General features: G+C 43.3%; 1 protein-coding gene across 1 annotated transcript in view; it reads right to left on the reverse strand.

Annotated features, from left to right (window-relative positions):
- The window catches only part of GPM6B (glycoprotein M6B), a 138,489-nt gene extending 114,016 nt beyond the window's left edge, over window positions 1-24,473 (reverse strand). Inside the window, exon 1 of the mRNA XM_072956381.1 lies at window positions 24,313-24,473. Coding sequence (XP_072812482.1) covers window positions 24,313-24,316 — 4 coding nt within the window. The 5' untranslated portion in view covers window positions 24,317-24,473. The remainder of the gene's footprint in view (window positions 1-24,312) is intronic.
- Between the last annotated feature and the right edge of the window lie 821 nt (window positions 24,474-25,294).

Below are 25,294 nucleotides of genomic sequence, written 5' to 3' on the forward strand. Positions count from 1 at the left end.
GGATGGTGGACTGTCACAATGAATAACAAGCCCCAGCCAGAGACTTCTTTCTATTCATGCAGCAGCTGTCCTGGCGGGGCTCCTGGGCAGGCTCTTCACCTACAGGACGATGAAGATCAACTTGACGGTAAGCACGTTTACTGAGCAGTCTGTGCTCAGTCTGCAGAAATCACTGCATTTCATTCTCACAGTAATGGAATGAGGTAGGTGCCTTTTGTTATTCCTAGTAAGTGGAGGAGCTCAAAGCCCAGCAAAGTTAAGGGACATGCTCTCCATCACCCAGGAGGAGACGGTGGAGCCAAGACGAAAACGCAGGGCTGCTTTCGAAGCACACACTCCTGACCATTGCAGCTGTCAGTCAACCGAAACCTCTCTGCAGCTGTGTATCTAAGCTTCCCGTATCCTATACACGGCCACTTAGTTTTATTTAAAGTAACTAAAAGGCTTTCTATTTCCTCCTCTTGGATGTCCCCCTCCATTCGCCCATCCTGCCCCCTAACCTGTCGATAACACCCCTGGCACCTGTCACCTAAGAGCTCTTCTCTCCTTCCAGCTGAACGTGACATCCGTGGGGCTGACTGGCATGCTTTATCCTGACTCCGATCACTGAGGAAAACGAAGCCCTGGACAGGACCCTGTGCAAAGCCGTCAGCTACCTCCATCCAGGGTGGCATGGCTTCACTCATCAGCAGTGTCCGGGCCACATTTCAAAAAGTACCTCCTCCATTTCACCAGGTAGAGGCTGGCCCAGCGGGTCTCAACCCTGGCAGCTAGACCCGAGGACTTTAAAAAGTCCTGACGCTCGGGCAGCACCCCAGACAATGGCATGAGAATCTCTAGGGGTGGAGCCAGATATCAGAATTTTATCACCTCCGGTGATTAAAGCAGAGCTAAGTTGAGAACCACTGGGTTAGCGTGCATTTCCCTGAATCACCAGGAGATTGGGGATTACTGTGTCACATACAGTTTGGACTCGGAGTTCTGGATCTCGGCATCACCCTCCTCTTTCGGTCAAATCGCCTACTGACAAAGGATGTGCACCCTGCGGAGTGTGGCAGTACCTTTGCAAACAGAATACTGGCCCTTGTGATTTCCTGTACTCCACGATCTAAGGAGTGGGAGAGAGAGGAACATAAATAGCACTGAGGGTGTCTGCTCTAGACTTTCTCAGCACTGACATCAAGCTCATTAATTTCCTTTGCAAAGAACCGATTATACAGCTGAAATACCAAAGAACAAACCTTAAGCATGCCATTCTAAGTTGTCAGTAATTTATTCCCCAAAGGGGCTTAATTTATGCAGGACAACATAGGCATTAAGAAACTAGGATGTGGCACATTTATATTCGATACGGGACCTGGTGCAAAGAGGTTTAAAAAAAAAGACAGAACACTAGCAAACCGAAAATATCATTTGTATCAAAAACTTCTGATAGCACCTTATCCTCTTCAATAGAATAAACAACAACAGCAAGAGTTTGCACACTGAGTATTTTCCATGGGCCAGGTATGTGTTACGTGTACATATATGAAAGCATGTACCACTCAATCGTACAAAGTAGGTACTTCAATGTCCCCGTTTCTCAGATTAAAAAATAAAGGCCTGGAGAAGTCTGCTGGTGGGTAACTGGGTATTTAAATCCAGCAGTCTGACTCCAAAGGCCACTCTCTAAACCATAAGATGGCACTACTCCATCTGATTCTCATGTTAGCATCGTAACACACAAAGATGGTGGTTTTGGTACTGGCACGTCCACTGAGGCCTAGAATGCTTCAGAGAGAAGATCACAGAGCTTTTAAGGACTCACATTAGAACAGAGTTATTTCTTGACTTCCATCCCAAGATGAGTTCTTTCCTGGGTGCCGATCTACAGGGTAGCAGTGCCCAACAGAACTTTCTATGATGATAGGAATGTACTAGACGGGTGTCGTCCAATCTGGTAGCCCAGCCACCTGTGACTGCCGAGCGATTCAATGTGGCTGGTGTGTCTAAAGAACCAAGTTTTGATTTAAACTAACTCAAACTGAAATAGCTAGTGACTATCATATTGGAAACACAGCCAGACGGGCCATGAACGGTCTATCATTTTTGCCTTTCACAACTACTTTTCGAACCAAATGTGCTCCCAGGCTCTTTTTCCACATTCAGGTAACAGCTCATCAGGGCATCTCAAGCTCTGCTGAAATCAAAGACCACCAAGGGGTTTATACAAGCGTCATCTCCACGATCTCACTGGGTATTTGCCTGGCAAAACCACCATGGCAGGCTTGGTGATAAACTGGAATATGTAACTCACGAAACGGAGTAAAGTCAAGGAAAATATTTCCAGAAGAAAAGCCACTGCCCATTTCCTAGCAGGATGAGTGAGGATGGAGTTTGTTTCCAAAGAGCTGGAACAGGTTTCAAGATAAGGCGAGTGTGAACCCATCACCTGGTCTGCCTGGAAATACTCTCGTAAACTAGCGTTTAAGACCTCACCACCCCGAGTTCTTCCCCAGACACCAACCACACAGGATGCTCGTTATTTCGCAGCTGAGAAAACCGAGGCCAAGATGAAGGTGAACGATCTCACCAAATAATTATAGGATGAATTGATAGTAAATCCAAGAATAACATCCAAAACATTATCTTCCCACTTCTGAAGCTGAATTCTGGAAAGCACTGCTTTCCATTAAAGAAAATAGGACAACTTTTCTGCAGTTGCTCTACTGCTATTTGTTCCACAGCTGAAAAATCTCGCTGTAGTTCAGAGAGCAAAAACACTGTGGAACCAATAAAAGATTTCATTGTCGTCATTGTTTAAAGCAGTTTTTTTCCCCAAAGATTGCTTTATTAGCATCTAAAATCCAACTGTCCGAACTTACTTTGATGTTTATATGAAGTTTGTGCACAGGACAAGTACAAGACTAGGGACCAAGATGCTTCTGTTGCAACCTTTGCTAGACACAACCGGAAGGAGGTCGGTATTTTCTCAAATTTGGAAAAAAGCTAGAAGGATTATCTAAACGAGGGGAGGTGGGTGGGGAAATGATGTGAAGGCAAAAGAGAAAACTGAAGTTACCCAGTGAAAGAAATAGGGGGTGTATTTAGCTTTGGAAATTTAGCAAGAATTCCTGCTCTCATCGGTGGAAAGGTGGCTCACTGTAAGAAACAGTCACTTTCTGTCACGCACACCACTCAGAAAAGCATCGCTTTCTATCTATACTTTATCCAGTTTTGGCTACTTAAAAATGACTCTGGGAGAGGGGGGAGGCTCCAGCTCAGTGGTGGAGTACGTGCTTAGCATGCATGAGGTCTTAGGTTCAATCCCCAGTCCTTCCACTAAAAAAAAAAAAAAAAAAAAAAGACTCCCCATACGGTTACTTTTAGAGGAAAATTTTAAGTTTCATCTGGAAAATTTCCAGTTTCATCTACTTATTTTGTGTCCACATCATGGCCTGAAGGAAACCCCACGCGCGATGAGAAAAGACACTGAATCCATTTTATTGTATCAGTGTGAGGAAAATATAGTATACTTGGTCCTCGGGTTCCATATCTGAGGATTCAACCAAAGCCAGATTGAAAACATTCAGAAGTAAAGCTTCCAGAAAGTTTCAAAAAGCAAAACTCGAATTTGCTGCCGGCAGGCAAGTATTCACATAGCACTTCCACTGTATTGCGTATTATGAGTCATCTAGAGATGATTTAAAGCCTATGGGATGATGTGCTTCCGTTACATCCAAACAGCACACCACTTTATATAAGGGACCTGAGCATCCACAGGTTTCTGTATCCATAGGGGTTCTGGAACCAGCCCCCTGTGCATACAAGGGATGGCTGTATGTATCTTAGTTACTTTTTATTTAGGTGAAAAGTATTGAGTATTTACAATTAAAAAAATCTGCAAGGTTGAGAGACAATCAAAGCACATCCCAGTCCTTCAGGTATTTTCAGACCACTACACCTGATCTTCAGGTGGGGTTCTGCCTCAAGTATTAGCTGTAACTTCCAATTAGTGTAATTTTACATATAAAAAGTCTCCTTCCTCAATTTACACTAGCCAAAATGTGACTCAAAAGAAGGGGTGAGCCAGCCTTCTAATACACTGTTCAAATGTTAATAAACACTTCAGTGTCTTCTTGTTCTATCTTGTTTACAGTCTTCATTTTGGAACATTTCACAAAACAAGGGAATTTCTATTCAAAATGTGTTAACACTATCAACTAATTCAGAAACTCTGTTTTCTCCATCATGGATTTAGTAATAGTTATAAGCTACATGGATTTTTTTTAAAGTTTTACATTTGTAATGTTAATATGGAACATGGATTGCAAGTGTTTCATTATTCTGAAAGAAAAAAGCAAATTATTCCAACATTTGAGATTTTTAAAAACCTGATGATTTAAGCAGACACTGCTTCCTTTTTTCTAATATCTATGCCACCCCATCTTCTGTAGTAGTATTTTTAGCTAGCTGCCCAGCTAATGATTACATTTCCCAGAATCACTTGCAGTTTGGTGCTGTGCTCATATGAACAAGTTCTGGCTATTGGGACATGAGAAGTGACATGTGCAACTTCCACAAAATGGCCTTGAAGAGAAGGGCTTGCCTAACCTTTTCTTCTTCCTACTGGCAGGAATGTGAGGGTGATGGCAGGAGCTGCAGCAGCTGTTTTCAACCATGAAAACCAAGTCATGAGTATGACAGAATAAGAGTTTAAGTCTCTTGACTTTTTTTTTTTTTTGGAGGAGAGCCACCATACCCCCAAGCACTTCTACATCAGAGGGATGGAAACTTCTGGAATGCTGAAGTTATTATTAACATTTTTGGGGGCGTCCATTATAGTAGATAAATCTATGTCCCAGATAATCAGTATGATAACAAAGTAATGAGATTATCTGTGTGTTTTGTTCTATAAAAAGTAATTAACAGAGAACCCAGAAATACACCCACACACTTATGGTCAATTACTTTCTGGCAAAGGAGGCAAGAACATACAATGGAGAAATGACAGTCTCTTCAATAAGCTGTGCTGGGAAAACTGGACAGCTACCTGTAAAAGAATGAAACTAGAACATTCTCTAACACCATATACAAAAACAAACTCAAAATGGATTAAAGACCTAAATTGAAGACCGGAAACCATAAAACTCCTTAGAGGAGAACATCAAATACTCTTCAGCATAAATCATAACAATATTTTTTGGATCTGTCTCCTGCAGCAAAGGAAGTAAAAGCAAAAATAAACAAATGGGATCTAATTAAACTTAAAAGCTTTTGCACAGCAAAGAAAACCATCGACAAAACAAAAAGACAACGTATTGAATGGGAGAAAATATTTGCAAATGATATGACAGATGAGGGGTTAATATTCAAAATATGTAAACAGCTCATATAACTCAACATCAACAAACAAACAAACAACCTGATTAAAAAATGGGCAGAAGACCTGAATAGACATTTCTCCAAAAAGGACATGAAGATGGCCAACAGGAACAAGAACAGATGCTGAACATCACTAATTATCAGAGAAGTGCAAATCAAAACTACAATGAGGTATCACCTCACACCTGTCAGAATGGCTGTCATCAAAAAAAAATACAAACAACAAATGCTGGTGAGGATGTGCAGAAAAGGGAACCACCACTGGTGGGAATGCAGATTGGTACAGCCACTATGGAAAACAGTATGGAGGTTTCTCAAACAATTAAAAATAGAACTACTATTTGACCCAGCAATTCTACTGCTGGGTATATATCCAAAAAAACCCAAAAGCATTAATTTGAAAAGATACATGCACCCCAATGTTCATAGCAGCATGATTTTTAATTGCCAAGATATGAAAGCAACCTAAGTGTCCATCAACAGATGAATGGATTAAGATGTGGTATGTATGTATGTATCTGTGTGTACACACATACACAATGCAGTTCTACTCAGCCATAAAAAAAGAGGGAAATTTTGCCATTTGCAACAATATGGATGGAGTTGGAGGGTAACACACTAAGTGAAATAAGTCAAACAGAAAAAGAAATACTGTGTGTCACTTAAATGTGCAATCTAAAAAATGCAATCAACTTGTGAATATAACAAAAAAGAGAAGACTCACAGATACAGAGAATGAACTAGTGGTAACCAGTGGGGAGAGGGTGGGGGAAGGACAACACAGAGGTAGGGGATTAAGAGGTACAAACTCTTATGTTTAAAATAAGCTATAAGGATATATTGTACAACATGGGAAATACAGCCAATATTTTATATTAACTATAAATGGAGCATAACCTTTAAAAATTGGGACTCGCTATATTGTACACCTGTAACTTACATAATGTTGTACATCAACTGTACTTCAATACCAAATAATTACAGGGGAGGATATGGCTCAGTGGTAGAGTGCATGCTTAGCATGCACATGGTCCTGAGTTCAATTCACAGTACCTTCATTAAAAAAAAAAAACCCTAATTACTTCACACCAAAAAACAAAGAAAAAAACAATAATTTAAAAAGTGTACATATAAGGAACTGTTCTTCTAAGCTACTGGACATCTAATCAAGCTGCTAAAGAATTTCCAGAGATGATAAACAATTTACATGAATTTACTAGGTCCTAAAATGGCAGTCCTTAAGATGGTCACCCACCTTACTCATTGGATCTGGCCCAGCCAACTGCGACCACTTTCCAAGAATCTGACCTACCATCAAAAGTGTGCCGCCACTGAGATCATGAAAACAAATGAGCCCCGGGCTTCCCGATTCCCTTTCCTGTGCTGGGAGAAGGAAACAGGCAGGAGCACCACCAGCTGAAAGCTCCCCGTGGCCATGAGCCCAACACCCAACCAACCAAATCAACCGCACGATTATCTGATCTTGACTGCACCACCTCCCACCAGATCCTCTTGATGGATCATGGTTGGTAAGGAACACAGTGCTGGGGTTCAAATACTGGCTACTGGCATTGCCACTTTCTGGCTCCGTAGCCTTAGTGGCCCTATATGTGAAATGGTGAGAATTGCATTGGTTGATGCAGGTGAGGTGCATAGAACAGCACCCACCCAGAGTAAAGACTCAGGAAATGTTTTATATATATATCACGCATGTACACATACATGGTATATATCCTATGTGTACATACGTATACAGTAGACACACATGTTATACACGACACGCATGTGCATGCATGTCCGTCTACACACATGTATGTTATATATCACATATCCATTTTCTATATAATGGGTATGTATATATGTGGTATATATCTGTGCATCTCCGTTTCTTGAGTAACACACACCTATATTGTGATTTCTTTGAAAACTAAGTAGATTCATAAAAAACAAAGTGCCCTTCTGTCCCGAGTCCAGAACCTTGTCAAAACTTCTTCTCCTGCGTTTGTAATATACCTAATAATTAAGTGCATCTGCCACTGAAATGTCCCCAAAGGGGCTCTGAAAGGCCCAGCGGGATTTTCAGCTGCTCAGGCCCAACCTCAGGGGCGGGATGCAGCTGGGGGCACAGAGCAGGCAAGGCATCTAAGGCAGCCGCCTCTAGACCTGCCTCACCAGGCTTTAAACTACAATTATATTTTCTCAGTGACCAAGGGCACTTAATTGAGGCCTCAAAAAAGGAGAGATGCTAATACAGAAATAAACACACTCTGCCAATGAAGGATTTCTGGACAGGCGGAGATGGATGAAAGCATGGCTCACAGTTGAAGCAGGACTCTTTCCCACGCTGCCCCCAAGGTTTTGGAAAGGATATTTAAAAAAGAGGAGGGGGAGAGCAGGCACATATTTATATCACCCGGGAGGATACAGAATGCAAGTTACACACAGATGCATCTACATCTATTGTTACTCCCCACTTACCCAGGATTTGAAATGCTCTGGAAGCTTCCATCATTTACAAAACAGTCATGTATAAAGACTCTGAGTGGTCAACAGCTACCACAAAACTCCTGGGCACCCTTCCACCGCGGCTTTCTGCAATGCTTAAGTTAGTTTACAAAGAACACATATTCGTTTATGAATTTGTGCGTGTGTGTGTTTTAAAGAGATGCCATCTTTTAAAAAACAAGCAAAATAATCAGGCAGCAGATTGGCTGTCAGGGGATCTCTGTGACAGCAGAGGGAAGACAGAAATCAACTGAAACATTCAAATCCAGCGTTGAAGGGACTCAGGAGAAAAGTGGGCACGTGGCCTCAAAGACAGCCGCTGACTGAAGACAGCCCAGACCGCGCCCACGTGCAGTCCGTCCCCTGGGCCCTCAATTCCCCACCCCACGCTCCGGTAAGGCTGTTTTGCTCAGGTAAACCTGGCCAGGACACATAGAAGCTATTTTTAGATATTCAAATTTTTTTAACAGTGGCAATTTAAAAAATACCGTTAGTGCTTTGGAGTAATAACCTCTGGAGTTTCTCAAGACAACTGAGATCAAGTTACTTTCGGAAATGCCAGTTAAACAAGGAGTGACTCACTGGACGTGAGCAAATGACTCGTAGAGATTTCTACAGCCATCAAACTGTAGGTATTTTTAAACCAAGGAAGCACAGCCTATCATTTTAAGTACAAAGTCACCATGGCAACGATAACATATACCCTATCTCCTCTACCCTAAAGATAAGTTTTCATAGGTAATAAAATGATAGGCACAATTAAGTGAAGCATTCAGTTTAAGACTACACTATATAAGAGATGAGACTTTGTCGAACATTCAAGCAATGCCTTAATTAACATGCAGGTTCCCGTGATGGTGTCATCAGGCTTCTGAAGAAAGAAGTGTCACGTTCTGATGATGGTCCGTTATGTTATTACAGTTACTGACATCATTTACGGTTTATTTGGTGATGCAACCTGTGCTTCTGATCCGCTTGATTACCAACCGTCTCTATTTTGTCCCTGATGGCATTCAACTGCCGATGATCATTTGTGACATTCAGAAAATGCCCTTTTGCGAAGGTCTGATTCTCCCCAGCTGAGTATGTGTTCGGCAGGCTGTTCACTTGCAAAAGCAGCGACATTCAACTCTAACGAAATCTGAAATGTGTTCCTTACTGTCATGAAAGTAGCCAGCTGCTTGGTCAAAGAAGAAAGGTCCCCTACATGGTAATACAGGCGGGAGAAACAGACCAGCACTGGCACCACTCTACCACCAGAAGAAAGCGCTTTTTTGAACACCTTTCTGTTCTTCTCTTTTCATCTTATCGTAGCTCTCCTGCTCTGGTGGGAGGTACACGTCTCCCACCAGACTGCGGGCTCGTCCTCAAGGCCAAGGACTCTCTCATTCACCACCATGGTTCTCGTACTTACAACTGCACTTGGGCAATGAATAGGCACAATGCACACTGGGAAGCAGGCTGGTCAAAGAAGCTGTGTCTCACAAAATGCCCCCAAGGACAGCAACAAAAGCAGCGACATCGCAGCAAGTAACTACCGTGGACGTTCAGAGCTTGGGCTCAGCTGGAGCCGTCTTCTTTCTCTCCAGGCACTGCGGCAGCTGACTGTGACAATGACAAAGCAGTAGACCTTCTCGGTGACATTACAGAGACACTTCCTCATGGGAACGGAAGTACAGACAACTCCCAGTTGCCCGGGCTGATGAGCTACAGTGGGGCCGATCTTTCTTTCCTTCATGGTCACTCACTTCCCTAACGTCTCAACTCCCTTGGTTTACTCATTTGGAGAAGCCATCTAACCCTTCTTCAACTTCAGGGGTGGGCCCAGAGAGGCTAGACCTTTTACCATGGAGATTTCAATATGGCGGACATCACAAAGAGGGATCAGGCAAATGGACTAGAGGCAGGGGTGGGAGACAGGAAAGGGGGAGTTTCTTGACTGGCCAATATGTGGCTCTGTGGTTTTTGTCTGATAATATTTTCATGAACAGATACCTGCTTTCAAATATAAGGATAAGTACTACAATAAAGAGGGTCCTGATTACTTGCTGTTTCATATTAGGATAGATTTTTTTAAATCAAACTGGAGTTGATTTAGAAAGTTGTGTTTGTTTCTGGTGTACAGCAAAGTGATTCAGTTATACATTTACATTATTTTTCATTATAGATTATTACGAGCTATTGAATATAGTTTTCCTTGTGCTGTACCTTAGGACCTGGATGTTTATCTAGTCTGTATATAGTAATTTGTATCTGCTAATCCCAAACTCCCAATTTACCACTCCCCTCCGGGATAAATTCTTAATTCTAGGAAACAAAGATACGGATTTCTCTGTTCTCAATTTCATCCTCAAAGAACAACTTTGTATTTACTTCAAGTAATGTTCATGAATGTTAAGCAGTGAAAAATTACAAAAGAATAAGACTTCCAAACAACCTGTATAGAAGACTTAGTATGTGAAATGATACTGGATTTTTCTCACAAAGATGTAAAAGGGGCATGGATTGAAAATTCTGAGTCAGATAGAAATAGAAATCTGTTTAAGAATAATTCAACTGTACAGAGATAAAAACTTGATGCTTAGCTGGAAATGACCATATTTTTATCAATTTCAACTAAAAATATGAAGGAGAAATGTCCCTACAAAGAGAAGCTACAGTTAATTTTCTGTGCCAATAATGACCTGTCAAGCATTCTTTAAATATGAGTGAAGTAACAAACCGAATGTAACTAGAGAGTTTCATCCGTTTCCTTCTTAGCAGTTGCCCAGACAGGTGTACCACACACCTGGAGAGAACACAGCACACAAATCCACACTTACATAGTAGATAGACTGGGGAAGTAATCCTTTGCTTCACCAAAAGAGTTGCTAAAGGACAGCATTCTTTGGTTCTTAAGGATCTGTGAGGGAAACCCTAGGTTTGGGGTTTAGACGCCAAAGCCAGTGCCCATTGAAGACTCATGAGAATGAGGCTCTAGCCACGTATGAAAACGCCATATTGGATGCCCTCCCATGGCCAGATAGTGTCTATTTCATGTGTCTCAACTCAGTATCTTCACCAATGCTGGGGAGTATCAGGGAAATGTAACACTTAACCCAGCCATCGTAGTGTTCATTAGCAGCTCTTCGAAGAAAATAAAAAGGTTAAATCTATTGCTTGAAATCAAATGGCAGAGGTTCACCACAATGTTCTACACGATCTCCTTTTATTACAGGAATATTTGAGAGTTTGCTAGAAAGAGGCTGAAATAATAAAACCTTCCAGGTAAAAAGAATTTTCTGAAGTTGATTATGATTCAGTTTTAGATCATACATGCAATCATTTGTTTCATTCTTCTTATCGGAAAAAACGCCTCGTCTGTGGTAAGAGTTCAGTGGATCTCATCTGGATTAAACAAGTAGGTACACACTGGCAGCAGTAATTAGTGACCTCCAGGACTAGGGCTGTCCGCCTCAGAGAGAGGCTTGTCCTGAAGGCTCATCTTCCGAAAGGCACCTTCTGAAGTCGGCAACTCCTTCTACACCTGGGTCCCTTTCTTTGGTGTCTAGAATCTCATGCTCTAATTCAGGCCAAATGCCAAACCTTCCCACAGGCTATGTGCTTTAAAGATTTGCAAGGACTATCTGTCGAGACTTCAAAAGGTCAATCGAAGTGTTTTCCAACCTTGGCCCTCTTGACATAGGGGCCAGGTGACTATGTGCTTGCGGAGGGGTGGGTTCTGGGTATCATAGGATGTTGAACAGCATCTCTGGCCTCTATCCACTAGATACCAGTAGCACACTCTGCCACGATCCAAGCTATAAGAATCAAAAACGTCTCCAGACATCACCTGCTGTCCCCTGGGGCGCAAAATAGACCCTAGTGGAGAATCACTCGTCTGATAAACTCTTCTTCAAACAAAAAATATTACTTATGGTTGCTTCTTGAAGAATCGGAAGCCTCCATTTCTCACCAGTCCTTGCAGGAGTGAGCACCTGACTTTGCAAATACTGCCTCTGGGCATGTGAGTTAAGAGCCCGCCCAGGTGGGAAGGCCCACATCTTCCAGCCCCCAAACAAGCAGAAGTTTCTGACCAACAACCTGCACTACAGCACAGTTACACTGGTCAGAAGTTTTCCATTTCTTTTTAAAGATACCTCACTCATCATGTTAGGCGGAGGAAACTAGAAGTCCATCACCAAGTAGAAATCCCGCCATTTTGGCTCAAATCCCCCAAAGCTAAAATAAGATGATAAAAAATAAAAAGAACTTGACTTTCAGGTCCAAATTTAGACTTCAGTTTTAAATGTGAGAGTTTCTACGATGAGAGACCACTCCAAGACAAAGACAAGTAACAAAAAGAAGTGAATTTTAAGAACGGATTCTTAATGACTGAGGCCTTTCCAGATTACTCAAATCTAAATGTATGGAAGTCTGTGTCTGGGGTGGGGGCCGTGTCGTGGGGGCTGGCCTCTATTAAAAACTGCATCTCCAAAGATTTGTTCTAGGAGAATTTACATTACATTTTAGGAGAATTACATTTGTGATTTCTGTTGCCTCCGAATAAATAAACAAAAGTCTGAGGGCTTGCGGAGGACTAAGAATAGTCCTGTGAAGTGATGGGGAACAGCCACACATGTAATCTCACTTGACAGCTGAATAAACCGCTTTCCCGAATAAATGAAGTTCGCACGCCAGCCCAGGGCTGGCTTCCCCCCTGGCAGGGTGAGCAGCTACGGAAAAATATTCCAGGAAAAATTTTCCATGAAACTACTTCGGGAAACCCAGGAATTTTGAATCGACTGAGAAAAGATCATTTTCGTGAGTGACCTCCCCAAGAGGCGCATTTAAATGATTCGAGGGTTACCTTAGCTGAACGGCTCTTAGACGAGTGGAAAATTGGCTTGCTTTCTTTCTCTTTCAACTGAGAGTCTGCATTTTGAATGTAAACTTGGTCTCTGTAATGGAGTAGATAGGGTCATATTTTTCTTTTAGAAGAAATCTCAGTTTGACATATCGAGGGCTGGATTTTCTTGTCTGATTAGAATGTATCTAGGGTTGGTTGCAGTCAGGAGACCTCACTGCACTTCTCATGACCAGGCTGGTGGGTGATGACGCAGAACCAGCTTCGCCTGCAGCTTCTGTATGAATCCGAACCAGTTTTCACATTCAGCTGCAATTTGTCACAGGTCTGTGCGAGGAAACCATGACATCCCATGGAAATGGTTTTGACCTCGACTGACTGAGTTTTTCTTTTCAGAACAGACGTAGAAACTATAAGGCACCTTCCATATATATTTTTAAAGGTGTGCAGAAACATTATTGAGGGATGTAAAAGAAGATCTAATTGTCTGAAAAGATATACCATGTATTCGAATGGAAGATTCAATACAGTGAACACGCTAACTATCATGACAATTATTCTGTAAATTCATGGTAATCCCACTCAAAGTCCTAACACGGATGCTTGTGGAACATGAAAGGCTGATTCTAAAAGCAAAAAACGAAGAACATCTCAGACTCTTTTAAAGAAGAACAAGAGAAGAAACCTTCTCCTAGGAGACTATCCAGGCTCATTTTAAATCTCTACTGCTTAGGACAGTGCAGTCTTTGCTCATGGTTGACAGAGTAGACCAGATGAACAGCAATGGAGTCCAGAGATGTACACACAGGTACAGCAGAGAAATGGAATACATGAGAGATCATATTATATCCAGATCAGTGAGGAAAGAATAAACTATTCAGTATGTGGTGGTTTCTGTATAGCAGTTGTAAAACAGAAATCGATTTCTACCTCATACTGTATCCAAAACTTAAAATCTCCATGGAATAAAGACTGGGGGGAAAAGACATGCTTAAAAAGAAACTTTAGAATACAAATGAATATCTTCCTGACCTTGGAGACAGGAAGAATTTTCAAACAAGGCAACAATAAAAGGTTCAAATGAAACAATAAAGAAAAAGACTGATAATTAGGGCTTTAGTATGATAAAAAAAAATATTCAGCACAACAAAAGATGTGTTCAACAGAGGTAAAAGATCAGCCACAGAGAGGAACATGATACTGACAACATTTTTAACTAAGGGTTAGTATCCAGAATGTATAAAGAATCACCACAAATTGAGAGGAAAAAAATAAAAGGATACAAATAAAAGAGAAAAGCCATATGGCCAATAACCTACCCCAAAGTTTCAACCTCTCTAGGGAAATTCAACATAAAAAACAATGAAACACCACTTCACACCTATAAGATTTTTGAAAATGTTTAAACTGTGACAATACCAAATGCTGGAGAAGATCTGGAGAAACTACAATGCTCAGATACTCCCGGTTCAAGTATAAGTTGACCCCAGGAGTGAGGAAGCAGTGGTGACTCTATACACTTTAAAGCCAGCTCTGTGTGATGACAAAGCATTCAGTTTGCTAACTCTATCACTACTTCAGTCGATAAAATGACAAAATTCCCCACTGAAGGAATGAAGGCAGGGTATTACTAAGTCCAAATAATGCAAGAAGAAAAGTTAATTTGGCCAAAACAGTTGTGTATCTATTTCTAAACGTTCTCAGGATAATAAACCAAAATCATCCCAGGCCTTCAACCCTTTTTCCAGACCTGCACTCCACTTGGCACAGCCACTAGCCAACAGCTCGCTAACTACTGTTAATTCAGACAGTTCCTAAAACTCTGTCTTCTTCAGGGAACTAACTGGGGGGAGGTCTTAACGCCTATTCTATCCTTATACCCTGAAGCCAGAAAATATTCACGCTGGTAACATCCTGAGTAAACACACACCACCTACAACTTCCTCTTTATTCAAAACCCTTGGTGATGTACTTTCCACGTCCAAGGTGCCTAATGGGATACCTTATCTTTGTCATCCCTTCAGCTGTATGCACGTTTTCCATGTACCCAGCTCCCATCCATTACTTCCAAAGTCCTCCTCACACCTGCTGTGTCCATGTTTCCTACTTAGAACAGAGGGCAGAAGCCAGTGGTTTATGCACTCCCTAAAGCAGCGCTACGCATGATGGTATTTCGAAAATGATTTTAACCATGATGGTTTAGAAGCACGTCTATTTTCTGGACGGAAAACATCACTGAGTTTTAGAATAATATCACTAATGTTGATCAAAAGTTACCAGACCAAAAAAAGTTCGTACTGTATGATTCCATTTGTATAAAGTACACAAACTGGCAAAACTACGTTGGCAGAAATTAGGAGCGATTACCCTCGGTCGGGGTGCCTGAAAGAAAGCCCGCAGGGGATTTCTGAGGGGCTGGTAATACTCCACTACTTAATCTGTGTACTGGTTAAGTTTGCAAAAATTTATCAAGCTGGAAGCTTGTGATTTGCCCACTTTTTATGTATATATTATACTTCAATACCAAATTGGAAACTGACTTTTGAATATTTGTGCCTCTTACAAAACATCTAAAAATAAGTGCGATAAAATATCATTATGTAATAGAGCTTGATACAGTTCCTGGTAATCCAGGATAGTGGCTTTGCAAAATGATAGTAATTCATGGAATGAAAATTCATCTCTTTAATGTTCTGAATTCCGCTTCACTTAAGCATGGATACTGTCAGAATACGCCGCATAAGAAAATGGAAAGGAAAATAGAAAATGAAGGGCTGCTCATTGTGGGAAGGAACAGATGCCCAAATTCAAGCTGCCATTTTAAAAGCCTCCATTTAAACATCCTTTTCAGGAAGTCGTGAAACACATTCCTCTACCTAAAAGCAAGACCTGATACACATACAAAATGGCAGCTTTTGCCGGCCCCTTCTAACCCTCACTTCCAACGTTCCCGGCCTCTCTACTCTAGAACTATTTAGCAAGTATGCTCAGATCTCTCGAAAATCACCAACTTAAGGTCTCCATCTGGGAGGAGTTAAGGAGGGGGGTGAGCAGGGGGATGAATGGCTGTTCAAAAAAGGATCTCTGTGAGCAACAAGGGGGAAAATCAGTCCCTTCTCTTACAACTCCTGCATCTCTCAAACACACGGGAAAATATAATCAAGTCAGATGAAACAGAATATGCAGGGCGTTGCCTTAAAGGCTTAATCTAGGTAGATTTAATTATAGTTAAGGAGATGAATTCTAAATTTGGAAAGGCGATCAAGGTAATTAAGGATGTTAAGCAATGGGACTAGATCCTTGATGCCTTTCTACTTAATGAAGACAACAAAAGATGATGAAAACAATTACTGGAAACAAAAGGAACTTCACATAGATTCAGTTCTTTCAGAGATAAAGCACCTCAGACATCAGAACAAGTGTTTGAGGAAAGCCAGACACTCTCTACTCCTAGAGGTGCTTGCTCTCACTGATGAGTTAGTTTAAGCGCCATTTTACTCCAAAGAAAGAGTGGATTACGTGGTCTGCAAGGCTCCTTGTTATATCTCCAGATTCTCCGGTGATGGTAAAAAAAAAAAAAAACAGCAACAACAACAAAACTTCCTTCAGCTAGAAAAATCAAATATCCCTTTTGGAAGGATAACATCTTTTTAACCAGCAATTTTTTTTTTCATTCTGTAGCTGTGGTCAAACAAGTCTTCAGTGATTAACTAAAAAAAAAAAAAAAGTCTTCATGATGCCACTAGTCAGATTTTATAATATTCTGGAACACAAAAGGTTTTCAGTCCCTCTTACTATAAAGCAGTGGTTCCCAATATGGGGTGATTTTGCTCCCCCATAGTTGTTATTTGGCAACATCTGGAGGCATTTTTGGTGTCACAACTAGGGGGGTGTTACTGATGTGCAGTGGGTGGAGGCCAGGGATGCTGCTAAACACCCTACAGTGCACAGGGCAGCCCCTCACGGTCAAGAATCACCCAGCCTCAAATGTCAAAAGTGCTGAAGTTGAGAAACCCTGATCTAAAAGCATACTTTCTGAACAGTAAGAAAAGGAGACTTCTTTCATTTCAGTATCTGTCTCCAGTTGCTCCAGAGAAGAAACTCTGTAGAATTTAACAGTCCTACAGAAAACAAATGCACAAGCTGATACTAAGCAATAACTCTAGCTCAAGAATGTTTACAATAGATCTTGTCCAACCAAGTTCAAATATCCAAGTTATACAGCCATTAAGAGTAAAATTCAAAACATCAGGTTTAAGTGCTTTTTCCTTTGGCAGATTTTATTTCTAACCAAGTAAGCAATTTTTACTTCTAGGCGTTAAAATCCTGTTTTCTGATTACTAGAAAATGTACTCTTTTTCAATTAAGTGATCAGCTCACCTATCACATGTAAGTATCAACCTACTAAATTTTAAAATAAATGACCAAGATTGATCAAGAAAAATAAAGAGACTACAAATTATCTACCTCACTAGGAATGTTGAACAGGAGAACCTCACTACAGATCCTACAGACAACAAGATTAAATAAATACAAAAATATTATGAACAACTTTATGTCAATAAAGTTAATAACTTAAATAAAATGAAAAAGTCCTTGAAAAACACAACTTATCAAAACTAAAACAGAGAAATTAGAAACCTGAATAGTAATACCTCGGTTAAAGAAACAGAATTCATAATTTAAAACATTTCCGTGAAGAAAACTCTAGGCCCAGAAAGCTTCACTGATGAATTCTTTCAAGTATTTAAGGAGTAAATAATGACACTTTTGAAATTAATAATCAAATAAATAAATAGACAAGGGCTGGGTTCCATGTCCATGTCTAACCCCTCTGGAGTCGCCAGAAGAGATCCCTTCCATCCCCAAAAGGCTCACCTTTCTCCGCCACTTTAGCTTTTCAAAGGGAGGAGGCAACAGACAAGATTAAAATTATTCTTGTACGATTCACCTATGTGTGTCCGTTTGTAATCAATTAAAACGTGTTACTCTCCATTCAGCTTTCAGTGACTTTCCCCGATCTTACTTTTCCCATTTCCCCCACACCCATTCTCTGCTATGGCCAGGCCAGTTTCTGCAGGATCCCACCAGTAAACCTTGCTCACTCCTCCTCTCTTCCTCTGTGTACCCTAATCCTTTCCACCCTGTTCTCAACACACTTCAAATACAAGTCTCCACCAGAAGCGTCATACAAGCTACAAAGTCTAGGTTTCTTTTATCTCCTCAGGTAGATTGTCACTTCTCTCCAGCTGTCACTTCCCTGCTTAAAATCCCTTTGTGATTCTTTGTGACCAACAGGGTAATGATCAAGTTCTTGCCTGGCTCTTCACTGCCTGGCCTGGCCTGTCTTCTAGGCTCAGCTCTCCCCTCTCCCCCACCTTCAGGCCACGCCCAACTCCTCCCCGTTCCCAGGCAGCAGCCTCTGCCATGCCTCCTACTTTTGCACATCTGTACACAGGGCCTGGGATGCCCTCTCCCGGACCCTGCCCGCTGTCATATCCTGCTCATTCTTCAAGACTGAGATCAAAGATAACTGCCTGCTGAGAAAATCCCTCTCAGAAATACCCCCCTACCCTTCTTCCCCCCGGCTCAGACAGAGGGGGTTATTTGACAGGACCTTGTATTTACTTTTATTATAATTGTCTACCTGCAACTTTGAAATGACTGTGGTGATCTGAGGACAAGACTAGGATGGATGGATGGATTTATTGATGGATGGATAGATGGATTTTTTTACTTACTTATTTACTTTGGTTTCACGACTGAGCACAGTACCTGGCTCATCGACAGGACCTTGTACTTACTTCTGTTATAACTGTTTATCTGCATCTCTGAAATGACTGTGGTGATCTGAAGATAGGACTGGATGGATGGATGGATTTATTGATGGATGGATGTGCGGATGTATTTATTTATTCATTTATTTTTGCTTCACGACTTAGCATAGTACCTAGCTCATCTGAGCAGGACTCAATGTTTGTTGAGTGAACAGCTGTCTTATATTCCCAAGAGCCTTCATGGTGATGGGCATGCAACAGGAACTCAAACACTTAAGAGACTGGCACATGCGAGCTGCATGGCAAAGCAACAGGTATTCGTTGAACCCAACCACTCAAGGAGAGAATGGAAACTCAAGACCCTTGTTACTTTTTAATCCTCAGGGCAATAATGAATTTCACTGAAACAGAGTGTTTCACTCCAAGGTTTTTTGCACTTCAGAAATCTGACAAGAAGGAAGTACTTTTCACCAGAGAGAGGGAAATATTTTATAACATCAAAGGAAAAAAGCTAAAGGCAAAAAGAAAGTAATGAAATAACATTCAAACTGTTCTTTCAATTGTTTTTGTGTCTGTGTATGCCTACAGCAATCAATTTACTTCTCGTGACTTCAAGCTCTGAAATTGCTATTCTGTGCAAATCTGTGCTCAAAGTGTTAATGTTATTAAAGAACAATAATTAATGTCATTCGCCCTATTTAATTTTGTCTCGTTTATCATAGTTTGTAACACATAAATGTAATTTTACATACCTTGAAATCTATGCATTTATAATGTAGACAAACCTTAATAAAATGCATTTTATACAATAAAACTCTTATCCTTTCAACAAATATTGTGGAGTGCCTATAACATGTCAATTATTTGAATGAACACTGGGAAAGAACAATGAGTAAAATAATCTTTGCTCCTAACAAACTTGACATTTGAACAGAAAAGGAGACATATTAAAAACACTACTAAACCGGCTAATGGTAACCAAAAAAATCATGTTACAATTATTAAATAGATGATATTGGCTGAAAGATACAGTAGAAGTTCTTACCAACGTTCCCGTAATGGACCCACCCGATGACCCCATGTTGTCCACTTCTTTTGTAAGCCATACTCCCCAATGCCCACACAACTTGGTTTCTGAAGGCTGTTCTCCAGCACATCTGTGTACTAGTTCTCCCACCAGCTGAACTGTGTACCTCAGAAGAGTCTGGTATATTTGCTCCCAAATCTGTTTATACCAGTTGTTCTTGTTACTATAATTATGAAATTTCATTAGGTATTACACAAACGAATAAAATGAGTGCCAAAAGCAAGTTTTTATTTCTATGAAAACCAAGCTGATGGGCTTTGAAAAGCCTTAAAGATGTGTCACTTGGAAAAAGAGTTGCCAGAAGCATTGCAAGACAATTTTAAAGGTTTAAGGGGAGTGAAGGAGATGGTCCAAAAGGATTCTGCACACAGGTTGGCTCTGACTGCCTTTAGGTTCTCACTTGACTTTCAAAGGATCAAACGGGAAATCAAAAGCCACTGAACTCTGGCAGTGATTTATACATAAGAAAGATGTTAAGGAATTTCAATTAGGGCTCACACTCAAAGCCAAGACCTTGACTTTACAACAAAATACTGATGAATTAATGTTTAACGTCACATACGATGTGTAAGACACATATGTGGTACTTTTTAATGATTTGGCATTTTCCATAAACCATCTAACTGCCTGACCCCGGATACAGCAGATAAGGATGAATCCCTTGGAGGGGTCAAGGGGTTTGGGCAAGAGCTTTTGCTGAAGCAAAAATATACTCAATAATTAATTACTTCCTGTTTGTCATCAGCAGTGCTCCGTGCTACTGGACTAGAGGCTGACTCAAAATTTCAGTCTGCATCCCGAGGCTTGAAGGGCAGACACCCTCTCCAAGGCCGGAGGGTGAGCCTAGATCTTTATATTCAAAAGGAGGGAGGGGAGCACATTCTGGGAATACTGCCTGCCCAGCTATTCACCAGGATACCATTCCTTTGTCTCCAATTGCACCTGAACTCCTGAGCAAACTTCCCAAACCAAATGCTGTGGGCACTGAACGTACCGGCCCTCGGTGTGTGCACTTCCTTCAGAGTCTGGCCTCTGAAGGTGGCCTGGGCCCCATGTACGGAATCCAGAAAGGCTCTCTGGAGCAGCTAGCTCTAGAGAGAAGAGGGCAGGAGAAGCCAAAGCTGGAGGCCCTAAAGAGGGCGAATCCCATGGCATCCTCTGTCAGTCTACTAGGTGAGCAAGTTGAGATGTCGGCATCCAGCGCAACCGCCAATGATACCGGTGCCGCTGGCTTCATGACAACAAATAGCGTTTAGACAATTTGGGAGCTGTTTTCTCTTGTTTTTCCAGCATCACATGACCTTCTCATTCCTTTTTTTCTAAATTACAACCTTCTCCATCTGTCAGGGTCCAAAGAAATAATTTCATTTAATCCTTTTAGTGTGTAGTGAACTGAGCTTAAGAAAATGATTTACCCAAGATCACGCAGCAAGTTCAGGGAATTGATGGGCCAGGCCCCCAGGCCTCAGGCTCGCTCTGCTTTTCCTCGGTTTTCTGGCCCTGGGGACCACCAACACCAGCACCACGAGGAGCTGGCTAGAAACACAGAAACTCAGACCCCACCCAGGCCCCAAGAATCAAAAACTGTTCTGTGATCAAGATCACCAGATGACTTGTACACACATTACAGTTAAAGAACTGCTCTAAACCAGTTGTTTTTTTTTTTTAAAACAATGCTATGTAGTGAAATTGCCTGCATTTATATTCCTAATCCTCAGAAAAACTTCCTTATCACAAAATGGATCAAAACAGTTATTTAGCTGTTTGGCTCTATCCGATCATCTCACACATCATTTTCATTTGAAATGAGAGGCAACCCATAAAACAGAATGAGCACTTCTCTCCGGATATGTGGCCCATATGAAAGCAGGGCGGGTACGCCACAAATGCCTCCTAAGAGGTTACTGCATGGAATTCATTTCGTTGGTATGTCTTCAGGCCTATGAATAAAGTAACAGCATCAGAATTCTCTTAGGCCATGTGAGTTTCCAACGGATAAAACCAGAGTAACAGAGAGAGGGAGAGAGCGAGCAAGTGAGCGTGCACACTTGCTCAGAGGCCAAATGTGGAACTCTTCAGCCAGTGAAATAATTAGTTTCAACCCAACTCATTTAGGTGGTGTACTGCATACAAACAGTACATCGACATCTTCCCATTGTGCACAACCACCAAAGGTACTGAAAAGGCAAACACACTTCAAACATCAATCGGCTCATTGCATTTACATGAACCGTCCAGAATAGGCAAATCCAAAGAGACAGAAAGTAGATCAGTGGTTGCTAGGGGCTGGCGGGGGAGGGTGAGCGGGCAGTGATTTCTAATGGATACAGGCTTTCTTTCTGGGTGGTGGGAGCAACAAAGCTGAAAACATATTAAAAATCACTGACTTTGTGCACTTCAATGTGTGACCAGCATGGCGTGTGAATTTTATCTCGACAAAGCAACTTAAAATAAATAAATTGGCAATAACTTTTAAAAACATGTTTTTTTAAGATGCATTAAAAAAAAACTGTACACATCACAACTGCTCATTATTTCATGTGTCAACTTAGATATTTTGAATACCTTAAAATTGGAGTCCAAAGGGGCTCTTGCTTCCACAAACCTCACCCATTTGACCAGTAAATTAACTGATGCCACATTAAGGAAGTGACTTGATACAAGAACCAAAGTCTGGCTCAGTGGACAAATGGTCAGAATTTTCCCAACGTTAAATCATTTCAATTAAAACATTCATAAGAGTATGTTCGGTAATTAACTACATCTGGAAAAATAAAACCAGTTCATGGCCCCGTGGTGTATTTACTAAGAATCGACCAAAAGAAATCAGTATGTTTCCTTTCTGGCATGAAGGGGACTTTTTTTTCTTTAACGTAAAAACTCAAAACTAAAACCAAGGATACTGCCAGACCCAGTGAGGCATGCACAAATTAACATCAACTGGCAACTGAAGTGGAGAAGCAACAATTATCCAAGACACAAAGTACTTCCTTGAGAACAGACCTCCGGTGTGGGCACTGGCTTCATGAGAACCACATCTCACTTGCACACCTACTGCAAAATAAAGCCCGCCCTCCCCCCACCCCAAGCCCAGAGTATTGTGAAAGTCATTGCGAATACCGTCCCCAAGGGGTAATTCAACACTCAATTTCTGACCCGTGCAAATCCGAATACCTAGCGTCAAAAAACCAGAAATAACTTTATTTCAGGAAAATTAATGACTGCTTTTCTGGAGACTGCACTTGTGTGTCACTTCAACATCTTTGTGCCGAGCATTGCGGAAACAGTTGCAGACCGTGACTACTCAGTGGGGGCATTAAGAGACGTAGGAATCAGAGATACAGGTCACATGATTCTGCCCTTTCTAGAAGGATCTTATCCTAGCTCCTCCCTAACTTTTTGGTAAGAAATTGCCCCGTTGGATGACACGGGGCGGGGGGGGGGGGTAAAGGGAACTTTTTTCCTTTCATATTTTGATCACCTAGTAAATTTACAGAAAAAAAAAAGGTTTACCTCTGCCATTCTTTGAGCTTCCTTTTAAATGCAAAATAATGGGCCCTCCTTACTAACCCTCACCAAAATGTTAATCGATACAAAATTACCTCCGCCCTCCCACCCCTACCCCTGCACTCAATTCACAGCAGAGGGAACGTACGAGTAGGGTAGGGGGCTAGGGGCTCGAGCAGGGCATTCCCTAGCTCTCCCCAGTGGCCCGCAAATGGTTAAACCCACTGACTCCTTCATTAGGAATGCTTCGGAGAGGTTCCTCAGTCTTTGTGGCTTTTGTGGCGCTTGTGGCTGGAGTCTGTCTGCCACTAGAGAAGGATAATACAGCAGGCAGAGAACACCCTTTCCCAGGCACATTTCCAGGGGTGCAGCGGGATCAGGTTGATTTCCCCCCCGCACTCTGTACCAGTTTTCCTAGCGATACAGTGTCCCCATTTAACGACATGTTGCTGACGGCAGTATTTCGGAGGTGTCAGGAGGTGACAGACAGAATCCTCCAGCCGCCTAATATCCGCCCCGGGCCAGGTGGGAGATTTGCAATCTCCACAGCTCAGCTTTTAAACCGTGACTAGTCGATCCCCCAACGGCACTGGAACCCGCGGGGCACCCCGTCTCCACCTGCGCCCAAGTCCGCATTTTGATAGTTGCAACAGGGGACAAAGAGACTCACCCTCTGTCCCATCCTGTCCCTCTCCCCTCCCACCTTCTGGGTTTCAAGGGTCTTGGTTCCCAAATGAGCTCTCGGAAGACCCGAGGCTTGGGGAACGGGGTTGTTTGTTTCAGATGGGTTGAAGGCGAACAGGACCACGGCAGGGTGGGACCGGAACGGGCTCGGAGCTGGGAGCTCCGGGGACAGGAGATCGTCCCGAGAAAAGGGCAAGAGGCTACTCTCCACCACCCCCAAAAAACCAAGCTGGAGATCGTAGCCCGGGACGCTCCGTCCACTCCCCCGGCTCCCCCTCCCGGGGGCCCCGCTCTGCCCCTCTGGCGAGCCTCACGCCCCTGGGCACAGCCTGAGCGCCGCCGGGGTGGGGACGCCCCCGGGACGGGGCGGGGATGCGCACCTGGGCGTTCGGGACACCTGCGCCACACCCCTCCCACCTCCAGCCTCCGCGCCCACCCCCCACGCCCAGCCCGGGCCGGGGAGGGGGCGCGGAGATGCCCCCGCGGCGCCCCACCTGGGCAGGGGGCGGTGGCCGTGGCGCGGGGCCAGCGCGCTGGCTTACCCATGGCTGGGGACGGGCGGGCGGGGAGCGGGCCGCAGACTCTCGGGCTGCTCGGGGCCGGGCAGGGCCGGTGGCACAAGTTTGCAGGTCCGGCGGGCACGTGCGCGGGCGGGCGGGCTGCGCGGGGCGGCTGGGCTGGCGGCTGGTCCTCGCTCCGGGCCGGGGTGGGAGCGCGGCGCGGCTCCGCCTGCACTGGGGGCCGGCCGCGCCGAGAGGGGCCCTGACGTCAGCGCCGGGGGCTTTGTGCGCCCGCAGCCGGGGCCCCAGCCGGGCAGCGGGCGCGCCGACGCGGCGGCTAAGCTCGCGGCTTCCTCAGGCACCCTCGAGCGAGCGCCGAGGGGCGCGGAAACCGGCAAGCGCCAGCGGGTGGGCGCAGAGAGGGCAGTGGGCTTCCAGGGTCTCGCAGGCGCCAATCCGCGTCCCAGACAAGAGAACTACCACAGCTGGAGGGGCCTTTGCACTCTTACTCATCACCCATTCTTCAGATAAAGAAACTGAGGCCCGAGACGCTGACCCCCAGGTCACCCAGTGTTGGGCAGCGTTGCCCCCAAACCACAGTCCCGGATCCTTTTGTTCACAGGGGGCTGCGGGTGGTTACTTAAGTCAGTGGGTCTCCACTCTGGTCGCACATCAGAATCAGCTGGGAAGCTTCGGAAACCCTCTTTCATCAGGGCCTCAGCAGGTGGGACCGAGGCAGCCGTGCCTCAGAAGCTCCCCAGGTGATTCCAATGTGCGGCCAAGGTTGCCAACACTGACTTGAGTTACTTGTGGGAAACAAACGGCTTAGAAAGCACAGGCGGCACTCTCCCATCTGGGGTAGTGACAGATTTGGTGGTTTCCGTAATCCGCCCGCTTGATCCCTGGAAGCCCACCCCGGGCGGGCTCCCGGAGACTTTGCAGACCCGCCCCAGCCACCGCTGCCCCCGCCGCTCAGGCCTCGCGCTTGAGCCTGTAAGTGAATTAATGGTTTAACAGTGTCCGG

The sequence above is a fragment of the Vicugna pacos genome, chromosome X (genome assembly GCF_048564905.1).
Source record: "Vicugna pacos chromosome X, VicPac4, whole genome shotgun sequence".
Taxonomy (NCBI): Eukaryota; Metazoa; Chordata; class Mammalia; order Artiodactyla; family Camelidae; genus Vicugna; species Vicugna pacos.